Below are 13037 nucleotides of genomic sequence, written 5' to 3'. Positions count from 1 at the left end.
CTTACTTTCACATGCTGGTCAGTTTCAATGTGTTATAAACTGCCTGGCTTCTTTGTGCACATGGTAAACAAAATATTTAAAAGCCATTTTCAAACTCAGTGATGAAAGGTTATATTTCATTACTTGTTGGTCAATAACAAATGATTCAGAATGGAATTTCATTTTGGCAACAAGTCTTAAAGATCAGATTAATCTGAGACTGCGTGACAGCTTTTACATAAATACTGAACAAAAAAACTGACAAAATCAGAAATAAAAACAGAAAGTGCTGGAGACATTCAAGTCAGTTGTATGTACAGAGTGCAATAAAGTTAAAGGTTTAACAACCCAGATGACTACTTTCTTCAGAACCAAATACTAAATACAAACTAGATACATCAGCCCTTTCAATACAGAAATTATCCAACCAGAGTATCAACAGCACTTTGTTTTTACTTTACAATGCAAATTTATTTGGACAATACAGTACATATTTTACAATATTCTTAAAAGCTTTATTAGTTATGCAAGTTTATTTACATTACTACATTTAAAGTCAATATATTTTAGTTTTGTTGAAAGAGTTGACTGGATTGAAGTAAATCTACAGCACTCTTATAATCCAGAGATTCCTTCATGAACTCTTGAAACATTCCTTTAAGCATTTTGAGAGTCTTGGAGGCTGTTCTCTTGTAACGCATGTGCAACATTTTGTCAGCTAGGTAATGCAACCATAACACATTTGTATGTGGATTGTAGTCTGCCCAATTGTTACTAAAAAGAAAAAAAGGTTTAATAAGAGAAAGGGATGTAGAAAGTAAAGAAATATATGCAGTATTGCTATTTAAGATTCAGAGCGTGGATAACTTCTAATAAACTTGGGAGTGCAAGTCTATAATTATTCCATAAAAGTTAGTGATTTACAAGTTTTAATGCAAAAATGCATTTTGAAAGTATCGTGGATAACCAGAAATCAAAACTGATGGCTGCTATAGTTGAATCAAAGCAACGCACACAAAATGCTGGAGGAACTCAGCAGATCAGGCAACATCTATGGAAAAGAGTAAACAGTCAATGTTTCAGGATGAGACCCTTCATCAGGACTGGGGGGAAGAAAAGAGATGAGAAGTCAGCATAAGGAGGTGGGGGAGGGGATGAAGAATTACAAGGTTGTAGGTGACAGGTTAAACCTAGAGAGGGGAAGGGGAGAAGTAAAAAGCTGGGAAGCTGATTGGTAAAAGAGATAAAAGGCTGGAGAAGGGGAAATATGATAGCTGAGGACAGAAGGACATGGAAAAAACAGGGGAAGGAGCACCAGAGGGAGGTGATGAACCGGCAAGGAGATAAGGTGCCATTATATATAAAAAAGGCATGTAAAAAAAAATTAACATTAGTTTGATGCTCCTTTATGCCAAGCATTTCTCTGATCAGTGGCACTCATCTGAACATTTATAATCTCAAAGCTTAGCTTGAAAATACTGTAAAAATACAAAAACATTTAACAAAGGTGATAATAAACCCACTATTTTTACATGTGAGTTAAATAAGTTGGACATTATACCACACCAAAACCAGAAAGATCTCGCTCAATGTCCAAGGCAATATCCCAGGCTAAGACCAACTCTCAGTAAAATGTTACCAACTGGACTCTTTCTCTGTCAGTGCATCACAAATCGTAGACACAATTGTTTGTTGTTTCTCCCCTGCAACCCAGGCACCTTCACCTCCCATTTCCCAATTCCAAACCATAATGATTTTTCTAAATAATCTCCATCTCAAAAGAACATTCAAAAATGCCCACTGTTGTTCTGACAACTGAACTACCTCAATGCAGTTTCCTACATAACAGGTTATACATTAGAACTATAAACAATTTTGAGCAAAATCCAATAACATAACAAAATGAATACATGCTTTTGATAAATAAAAGTGTAATTATTTCAATATTTTCATTACTCACAGATTTTCTTCCTTCATTTTTCTGTATATATCAAACTGGTAATCTCCTTGACCATGGAAGAAACTATCATCAGCAGAAAGATCACAGAAGTACACAACATCTGAGGAGTAGAAATGATTTCATGGCAAAAAGTAATGAGTACTGGAAATGTATAATAATTGAGACATTCAAAACATAAACTAGGAGCGATGCTTTCTCTAAGATGCCATTAGACTTCAATTTACTCACGCAGCACAGTCAGATTTGGTATATTTCCACTCAATGTGTTCTATCAAGTCAGAAAGTCACAAAAGATATATCAGAATATATAAAATCATTTAAGGCAATTTACCTCATTACACTCATCAGCATTTATTAAATCAATTAACCCTCATTTAAAATTAATTGGTCCTTTTTTCATGTTAGAAACTATGGGTCACAGATCTGTCATTTCCTTTCTACAGTGTAACTATGACTACCACAAAAGTATTGTTGGCTCTTAAGTGCTTTGGCAGCCTCCTGCAATCATTTAGTTTGTTATGGAGGCTTTATGTTGGCAGTAGAGAAAAAATAGCAACAAAATCAACTACCAATGAGCTAAATGACTGATTATCAGCATTTATTTGACTAGTTCGGGACATTTGCCAATGAGATATTTAAAATGTATATTCCACATATAGGACATACTTCCACAACCAAGGTCTCTGGCATTAAAAGCAACAGCCCCACACCACAGATAAAATTAAAAGATTGTTAAGAGGCTGAGAATAATGGTGGTCACTTGGATTTGAAACTCAAATAAAATGTGTTATTTCCTTTTTCTGACATACCTGAACCTAAACATACACAGCACAAATCCAAGTTTGTAGATGCTACAAAACTCAAATGTAGAAAATGAGGCAGATCCATTGTAGACGTCAGGAAGATAGATGAAATTTAATGCCGGTACTATATGTAAGATGTGCTGATTGGCAAAAGAAGAAAGAGGACAGTGCTTGAGGGTGACCAAGGTTCTGTGCATAAACTTGTTCACTTTGGCAGACCAGCATACTCTGAAACAACATATGCTCATTACGCTGAGTGGGTGGGTGAAGGGAAGGTATGACAGGGAAACCTGAAAATCCACAGCCCCCTTTCCATACATCCCATTGACGAAGAATGAGTTGAGAAGGCTTTTTAAATAACTATGTTATTTAATTATGTTTATTAATAAAGGAATACAAATACCAAAAAAAGGAAATTATGTTTAACATTATTGAAACTTCAGTTGAATTTTAAACGCTGAGTACCACATTTTATTAAGGATGCCAAAGCATTGAAAATGGCGCAGAATAGAGCTGAGGAAGTTCAATTTATGTGGAGAGTCTAGGAATGGAGACAAAAGAGGCTGCAAGTACTAGAATCCTGTAGGTCAAACAGCATCAGTGGACAACAAATGATCAATATTCAAGGGGACTGGGAGTGGAGAGGCAAGATGGCCAGCTTAGAGAAGATAAGGGGTGTAAATAGAAAGGATTCTGAGGTGATTGGTGAACTGAGGAGGAGTGCAAACAGATGGGCAAATGAATCTCAAAGTACGAAAAGATTTTATTAATGCCTTAAAAATTCTGCTGTGTGACTTAGAAACTGTTTCCTACCGACAAGCTGGTAACAAAGCAACAGACTGAAGTTACTTGGCAAAGTATTAAAAACAAAACTAGAATTCAAAATTGATTACAATCAAAAACAGGAATTCTTTAAGTATATACAAGCTTGCAGGGAAAGAGCAGGGTGGATCAATATTATATTTTATCGCAGGCAAAGTTTTCCCTATAACTCCTGTGGCATAACATTTTGTATTACTGCTGATCCTCCACAGAACACATCTTCTTAGATGAAACGATTTCTGTACAATATTGAAACAAGACCCACTGAGGTAGGAAACTGAGGCTAGCAGCGTGAGGACTTGAGAGAAAAGTAATTGGTGATAATAAAAGATAATACAAACATGAAGCACACTCAAATAATGTACAAGATTTCAAAAAAAAAAATAGACATAAGCTTAGAGTTATATACGTTGTTAAAACTGATCAAACAACTTTCTACCCAATAATTTAAATGGTTGGGTAGATTGGTAGGTAGTAAGAGAGGAAATGAAGTGCTTTAACAAACGCGACCTCTTATTTCAAAATGTAAGCATTTTACTGACCAATGATTACAGCAAATGTTTAGTTTTAGGTAACTGGTCCCATTTTTAAAGTCCTAATTTTTAGCCTTGAAATTTAATAACAAAGCTTCATCAAGTTCTATAATTATTTTCCCATCAAATATATATTATACTTATGTTGGGGTGGAGTAGTTTTAAACTTTCTGCAGTGTTGCATCATAAGGTTTTACTGTATTGCTAGAAATAATATTTAAACTAAGTGAGAAAATATAGTTTGCCATCTAGTTCTGATTACCAATAGGTACTATCATAAGCAATGATAAATAAGACTATTCTTGCTCATTGAACTTGAGAATATCAAGTGATAAAAGTACATGGACAATAATCTCTGATTTTTGACAATTTAATTAATCTTCACATCTGAACTGCCTTTCAGCAAATGAAAATGCTTTGTGTTAATAGGTTGAAAATAAAACCTGCCAACATAAATTATAACCTTGAAATGTTTTACATCTTTGAGAACATTAAGGTTAAAAAGGACTGTACACAGGCTTGTATTAAACTTATTCCTGGCTTTTGTATATTAAGCAATATAAAGTTAACATTAAACTAAAAGCTATTTTCAATGCTTCTAATTTTCAAGTTAAGATCAGGAACATGAAAAAACTATGTTCAATTGATTAACAAAAAAAAACACTATTTAATACAAATGTACAGTTTTCCAGTACACAATTTAACATTACTAACCTTTGCCCATTCTTGATAGGGTATAATCAATTATATGAGCTACATATCCATGGGTGTTAACATTGAAAGTCTTCCCACACAACCTGTATTCAACTTCTTTGGTGCTGGTTTTCCTGATAAGAACATTACCCCAGTGCAAGTCTCTGAAATTGAATTTTAGGAATTAATTGCACAGTTCACATAAAAAAAATTGCAGCTTTTAAAAATATTTAAGCTCTACAATTCCTGAGGTAGAAAGGATAATTCAATGCAATTCCAGCAAGGGAACCACAAAATGATGCAAAATCAAGAACTTCCATCTGATAATAATTTCCACAAATGGTAATTTAAAAAAAAAGGACAGACAGCTTTTGTTCCAACCTTTTGCTCAGATTTGGAGGGTCAAAAGCTACCAACGGAATGAAATGTAGTTCTGCTCAGGGGTAGTAAAGCCTGAAAATAATTAATTAATATACACACACACTTCATGTTAAGCTAACTCTAATGCCAGATAACACACACAAAATGCTGGTGGAACACAGCAGGTCAGGCAGCATCTATAGGAAGGAGCTCTCGGCCCGAAACGTCAACAGTGCTTCTTCCTATAGATGCTGCCTGGCCTGCTACATTCAACCAGCATTTTGCATGTGTTGCTTGAATTTCCAGCATCTGCAGATTTCCTCGTCTGATGCCAGATATTTGGTACAAGATACAAGGTCCATTTTTTGTAGCATTTTAGGTAGCTTTTTGTGAAGAATGCATACTGGTCCATGATACAATGACAAAGGGATAAACTTCATAATTATGCATCAGTAAATGAAATATTCTGCCACATTTCCAGAGTATACTTCAAGTTGATATGTCTTATGGAGAAAAGAAATGACTGACAAGTATTATTTCTACACAATTCCCCAAAGCATCTTCCTAAACAGTTACTAGCAGGCAATCAAAATCTCCAAATCAGCCAAAGATGAACCAGTCCTAATGCCAAGAAAATATCCCATGAAGGATCACTCATCAGAAGTACTCTCCCTCACTGTATTTAAATACACAGAAATTAAGGCGAACTGCATTACGGACATGCAACTCTCCACCACATTTATAAGATAGTGCAAGAGGAAAATCAACTTTTAAAAGCACATGCACTTTCCATTAGACAGTGAACTTAACAAGTGGTTGATTTTAAATCTTCCAACTCAATGTCTAACTACAGCCATTGGAGAGATCAGCACAAGTCAGATACTTGCGTCCTGGATTTCTCATCTGCTGTATTTCAGTACCATGTCACACTAATTTTAGCAGATTGAGTGCAGGAACCCAGACCTTGCCTTGCTCCTCTACCCTAGCCTTACTCCTCTAACTCTGCAACAGGCTTCAGCTTTACAACCTCATATCTCTGTACTTCTTCCATTCTCGCCTGTAGCACAGTCTAATTTCAATTAACCTATGACAACCCTTTCATCACATAACTAAGCCCAAAACTTGGAAGTATCCTCAAGTCTCTAGGCTTCCATCTCTCCTCTAAATTACTTTTCTAAACTTTTCCAGAGACCTAACACATTTATGGCTCAAATTTTGTAAAATGAATTACCTTGGTTAATTTCTGTACCATACTAAAGACACAACATAGATAACTTCTGTTCTTTGTAAATTTTGGAAGGGAAACACAGAAGTAAATACATTCCTAAGTTAGAATTCCATGGCAATTTAATATCACAAATCATCAACGCTTATTCAGAAACTTTGTCATCACCTATGAAGAGGCATACATAGGATTTAAAAGCAAACATTCTCAGCTCATTTCATGAACAGAACCAGCGATCAGCACAATGAAGATAATCCACAAAACATTCCGTAAAACTCTGATTTTAAGAAGAGAAGCTCCGAATATCTGCGGAAAGGAAAAAAATACCAAGCAATGGCTGTTATATTCATAGGTACTACAGATCAGTTCCTTTGGCTATTCCGGTAAGCAACTGGATTATAAATGACTTTCCGAGCACTAATATATATTCACTACGGTCCTCAATATCCTTGTCACAGAAAATCAAGTCACTGAACTAAACCCACACCTTCAAGATATAATTCACGTGCCCCAAGTATATTGGAGTCCATTTTTAGCCTTGTCTTCTTATTTTGCAAAGGTTAGTGCAAGATTCTTCCTTCCTCCACACCCTTACCTGTGCTCAAAATTTAAAGTTGTTTCAGCTACAGCCAAGGATGCAGTTACTTGATGTAGTATACTTCTTGCTTCTTCAAGGGAAGGTACCTGTTGGAATAGGATGATGTTGTAAATTCAATAAAGGGGAAAGTACCTACAGTAACAGCAGAATTTTAATAAATTTGATATAAGTATTAAAAATACCTTTGTTCTCATACTTTCTAGATCACATCCGCCATATTCAAATTCAAAAATAATGTAAAGTTGGTCATTCTGCAATTCATCTAGGGAAGAGAATGCATTTCACTGTACATTGTTAAGGACTATTAATAACTTCAGGAATTAAGACAATTAAGCCTTTGCACCATTAAATAATTACTTTGTAAACTCTGAAATAACTTACATTTTAAATCGATAATTTAGAAGATGTTAGTTCAAACATAAAATCCTTGATATTATTAACCAACTTTATTGAGCAGAAATTGAAAAATCCTTCTCTTTGAGATTTACAAGGATGTTGCCTGGATTGGGGAGCATGCCTTATGAGAATAGGTTGAGTGAACTCAGCCTTTTCTCCTAGAAGAGACAGAGGATAAGAGGTGACCTGATAGAGGTGTATAAGATGATGAGAGGCATTGATCACGTGGATAGTCAGAGGATTTCTCCCCGGGCTGAAATTGCTAGCACAACAGAGCACAGTTTTAAGGTGCTTGGAAGAAGGTACAGAGGAGATGTCAGGGGAAAGTTGTTATTTTTTGTTTTAAAAACGCAGAGAACGGTGAGTGCATGGAATGGGTTGCCGGCAAAGGTGGTGGAGGCGGATACGATAGGGTCTTTTAAGAGACTCCTGGATAGGTACGTGGAGCTTAGAAGAATAGAGGGCTATGGGTAACCCTAGGTAATTTCTAAGGTAGGGACATGTTCGGTACAGCTTTGTGGGCCGAAGGTCCTGTATTATGCTGTAGGTTTTTTTTCCCCTATGTTTACTGCTTTTGCCTCCACCATTATACATTTTATATTACTTCAAAATGCTTCTTTTAAAAAGTTTCTTCAGTTACAAGTTTTTCATCATTATTTTACAAAGATTGACTTGTTAAATTGTATTGTGAAAGTTGTAGTCTACAATTATTTGCCTATTGAATATTAAGTTTAAACTTCGCAAATTGAAGGCCAATTGTAACACATGAAAAGTGTATGGGCCAATGAATTATTTTGAATTGTTGTTCAACACTTTACTTAAAATGCTATCTGGTAATTTATAAACTGTACAAAGAGGAAAAATGGTGAAAAAGTGTGCATTCATATACAAATATTAAAAAACATGAAATTATTGAAAAGATACAATAAATGGAATTTGCAGAATATTCAGCAAGGATTATGTTAAAATATTTAAGAGATACTGCCGAAAAAGTTCACCAATTTTGCTGTTTAATCATTGCCACCAAAGCACCGACAGAAGATGACAATTTAAAAATTCACCTCAGGGTTGTGAAGTGGAAGTATGCAGCAGACAACTTTAAAGGGTGGACAGAGCCAATATGCTTTGGAATCAAGAGCAAATTTTTAAATATCCAAGTCAAAATAAAATCAAGAAATTTTCTACAATATGGTTATGATTTTATGAGATGCCTACAGCATTGTTCCAGGAGTTTCTCAAGGGCAATGACCAAAGCATAACCACCTTCAACTATTTCAGCAATTATCCATTGCAAGGAGAAAATGAGGTGTTTGTTAATTCCAACAAAAGTTAATTCCATCTGATGCAACATTGAATTCAATCTAAATTGTTAGTTCTATTGCACCATGGCATTTCTGGGTTTCACATAATGCAGGCTTGGATACAACATGTCATTAGAATGACAAGGACAAAAATAAATGAAAAATTGAAAAACGTTTTATCAAAAGGAAAATACAAACAATTAAGTTTGAAGATTGTAAGAAAATGAAAACATCAGTGGCATCTACATTGACAGAACAAGTGTGTAAGAGCATTGGGCGAGGATAAGGAAACTTGCAAGTTATGCACTCCTAGCTGATGCCCAAAACAAAACAGATGTTAAGAATATAGGTGGGTGTTAGGAAAGGGGAAACTAAGACTTGAGAATTAAGGAAATATGCAAGATTAACTTACAATGTAGGGAATAAGCTGGTTGAGCACGTTTGTGCTATAATACTTTACATCAATTTTCCCCATAAATATTTGCTGTGATGGAAAATGAAATTATATTTGCCAAGTAAGTGATGAGCACTAGTATAGATAGGTATCATGGTTGGTATGAATGATTTGAGTTGAAAAACTCTGCTAACATTAGGTGTGAGAAGTCCTGATTTGGAAAAAGTGGGCTTCGTTTGCTAATTGACCTTCCCTTCCTCTGAATTTATTGGATACCTATAATGACATGAAGCAATTAGGATATTCTTTACACAAAGTTTGCAAAGGACTTTCAGAAAGTTGCAAGGGAGTTATGTGTGTCTGCTTCAGCAGTTGGAATGGTCATATTTATTCTTAAATGTACCAAAATATTTGAGTGCAACGACTCATTCTGCAGCATTTTAGAATAAGCAACTACTATTCTTACCTGGGCGATCATTCTCTGAAGTCTTGATTTGATTATACTTATCCCAAGCTTTAAGTAGCTCTGGAGGGTAAGAATCTTTGACACAATGCACGCTATAAAACAAGAACTCTAATTGACTTTAAGCAGTTACACAAAACAAGTATCATAATTTAGGTCAAAGAGACCAGATACAAAGCACCAAGTAGCTAAAAACATTGCCAAAGTATGATTACAATTAGCATGGAAGAAGCAGGTACTGCTTTCCATAACTCTTGGATCTGAAGGGTCACTAGATTGTCTGGAGGAGTGCTCAGCTCATTCCAAACTTGCTACATTAAAACTCACAAAAAACACTGTTAGAGGTCTTGGGAATACAGGCCATTTCCCCGGCCTGGACCCAATGTCAGCTGCCTGGCCAAATGTATAGTGGCGTATCAGAGGTTGCCCCATTTTCCTGCTCTCCTGCCACAATAGCCATAGAACTTGAAATTTAGATTTCAATATACTTAAAAGTTATGCGCTGACACCTACAAAGTTGATTTGCTAATAGTCAAATGTTAAATGCTTCTAAATGTGTATATGTAATGGGATACCAAAGCAAATTGACCAGAGGAGATAATAAAAGACTAAAAAATTGCAGATGTCACTCTTCTAAGAGAGGGAGAGAAAAGACAAATTATAGACTGATTAGCCTGATTTTAGTTGGTAACATTTTAGAGTCTATTATTAAGGATGAGGTTTCAAGATAGTTGGCTGCAAATGATAGAATAATTTTACATGATACAAATGCACTTGCTGGGGTTTAGAAGGATAAGGGGAGCCTACCAAATATTTAAAGGCCTGGTTAGAGTGGGCAAGGAAAGGATGCTTCCAGTAGTGGGGCCAAAGAGCACAGCCTCAGAATAAAAGGGTATTCCATTCTAACAGAGGAGGAGGAATTTCTTTAGACAGAGAGTGGTGAATCATGTGAATTCATTGCCATAGATGGCTGTGGTGACCAAGTCATTGAGTATACTTAAAATATAGGTTGATAGCTTCTTGGTTAGTCAGGGTGTCAACGCTTATGGAGAGAAGGCGGCAGAATATGGATGAGATGGAAAAATAAATCAGCTATGATCAAAAAGCAGATAAGACTCAATTTGCCACATGGCCCAATTCTATTCCGATCTCTTTTAGTCTCATAAATGCAACTTTCTTTGGAGAAACGCACAAAATACTGGAGGATCTCAGCAGGTCAGGCAGCATCTATGGAAATGAACAGTTGTTATTTTGGGCCAAGAGCTTTCATTAAGATTGGAAGGATCTGGGCCCAAAACGGTGAATATTTATTCATCTTCAAAGATGCTACCTGACTTGCTGAGTTCCTCCAGCATTTTGCGTGTGTGCTCTGGATTTTTAGCATCTGTGGGATCTTGTGCTTATTATTTGAAAGACATTCAGTTTAAACAACATTATATCTTCAAACAGAAACTGTCACAGGATAAATAACTTATCATAATTTCAGGGCAGTCAACTACTCATCAGTTAAAAGAAAATTTTGAAGACAAGCAGGGACAAAATTAATTGTCACATGGTTTAATCAATTATAGCCAGTCGGGATTTGTTCAAGGTCAGTGGTGTTTCATTACTTGAGCACTTTGATGAGGTTACAATGTGATAGCTTTTCCTTTATTCAATTATGGGAACTGTGTCTCACTGCAATGTCAGTATGTTTGATCCCTACCCAATTACTTTGAAAATGTGGTGCTGGGCCACCTCTTGCAAACTATTGCATTTTGTATATTGAAAAGAACTCAATTAATGTTAGCAAGTTCCAGATTTGGAACCAGTAATGATGATGGAACAATAACAGTTTCCCTTCAGGATTTTGTTCAAGTTACAGGGAATTTCTCCGACAAAGCCATTTTCACGTGCATGACTTCCTCAATCTTCTAGATGCCAGATGTCACGCATTTGAAGAGATTTTGACAGTGTCTTGGAGATGGCGCATAAATTGCACCTCTGATCCAGCAGGACCGGAGGAGGTGACAGCTTAAAGTGGAGGAGTGGATGCCCATTAAGTAGGTATATTGTCTTAGATGGCACCGAGCTTGAACAAATGGGAAATATTCCATCATGTTCTTGACTTGCATTATAGTGTAAAGACTTGAGTTGCATGGTCAGTGACTCATAATGAGATGATAAAAGTTCTGATCTGTCCTTCAAATCATGGTATGTGTGCAGCTGATCCAGTTTCACTGTTCGATGATGATCCCAAAAATATTGATAGTGATGACCTTCGTGATAGTAATTTCATTAAACATCAAGACAACTTATGTTGGAGGTGGTCATTCCAGACATGAAGTTTAACTCTGCAATTAGCCCTGAACATTATTCAAGTTTTACTGCTTACAGACATCGCTTGCCTTTAACACAAATTGGTGAAGACACCAAAGCACAGGAATGGAAGTCTATAGAAAGTGGTGGATACAGCCCAGTCCATCACAGTCAAAGCCCTCACCACCACTAAGAACATTTATAAGTAGCATGCCCGCTTCTCGCTACTATGATTGGACAGGAGGTACAGGAGATGAAGGCCCCACACCACCAGGTTCAGGAACAATTACTTAGCAACAACCATCAGGCTACTGAATGAGATCACTGCAATAGTGAGAAACAATATTACTCAGAATAACCCTCCTCCTTTCAGCTTCTCCTTCCAAACTGTCAAATAGTCCTGACCAGCCTGAATCACCTTGCAACAATTCTCTGAACCAACAGATCACAAGTTTTTTTTAAATTGTGTCATTGTTCAGCTTTGTCCTTTACTGACATTGCTTTGCACTATTTACCTTTTATTTTCATCTTCAAAATTGCCCCCAAACCTAAATCCCTATCTTTTATTTCCAATTTAGTTTTTCTCACTTTGGATTTTACTTTTAGACTCCAATTCTCCTGACAATTTAGTCCAAAACCTCCTCAGCAACTTTAACAAAACCCCTCCGTGACAACATTGCTCCCATTCCTGATGAAGTGCAGCTAATATGGCCTGTTCAGATCCCACTACCCATCAAAATGCTCCCAATACAACAGAAACTTAATGCGCACACCTCCTCCCACACACACCCCCAGTCACACATTCATCTGCTCAGAGTTTCCAGAGGTTACAACTTTTGAAATGCTACTCTTTAAAAATGTTATTCTTAGTTCCCTGAAATGTTTACAGGATGCATCTATCATCCCAAATATGTCAAAGACACCAATATGGACCACAACCTCTGGCTGGACATGCTCCTTTAACAAAATACCCTGCAATTATTTACAAACTACGAAATTAATTAAGGATACATAATGGTAAACTAATGGTTAGCTTTTGGACTGGAGGTCATATCCCTAAGGGTTCATAATGGAATTACTGTGACTTTGAATTGCCCCTTCTATCCCCAAGACAGAAAAAAAAAATACATCTACATTTGGAGAAAATATTAAGCAAGAACATAATAAACACCAAGAGGCATAGTTCCAGATATTAGGCAAAGCTAAAGAGAC

General features: G+C 36.2%; 1 protein-coding gene across 1 annotated transcript in view; it reads right to left on the bottom strand.

Annotated features, from left to right (window-relative positions):
• Positions 1–92: 92 nt before the first annotated feature.
• The window catches only part of haspin (histone H3 associated protein kinase), a 76114-nt gene continuing 63169 nt past the window's right edge, over positions 93–13037 (bottom strand). The window contains exons 10-15 of the mRNA XM_059988524.1: positions 9531–9622; positions 7156–7235; positions 6971–7059; positions 4812–4954; positions 1940–2039; positions 93–753 (exon numbers count right to left, since the gene is read on the bottom strand). Coding sequence (XP_059844507.1) covers positions 546–753; positions 1940–2039; positions 4812–4954; positions 6971–7059; positions 7156–7235; positions 9531–9622 — 712 coding nt within the window. The 3' untranslated portion in view covers positions 93–545. The remainder of the gene's footprint in view (positions 754–1939; positions 2040–4811; positions 4955–6970; positions 7060–7155; positions 7236–9530; positions 9623–13037) is intronic.

The sequence above is a fragment of the Hypanus sabinus genome, chromosome 14, assembly GCF_030144855.1.
Source record: "Hypanus sabinus isolate sHypSab1 chromosome 14, sHypSab1.hap1, whole genome shotgun sequence".
Taxonomy (NCBI): Eukaryota; Metazoa; Chordata; class Chondrichthyes; order Myliobatiformes; family Dasyatidae; genus Hypanus; species Hypanus sabinus.
This window is presented reverse-complemented; position numbering and strand designations above follow the sequence as displayed.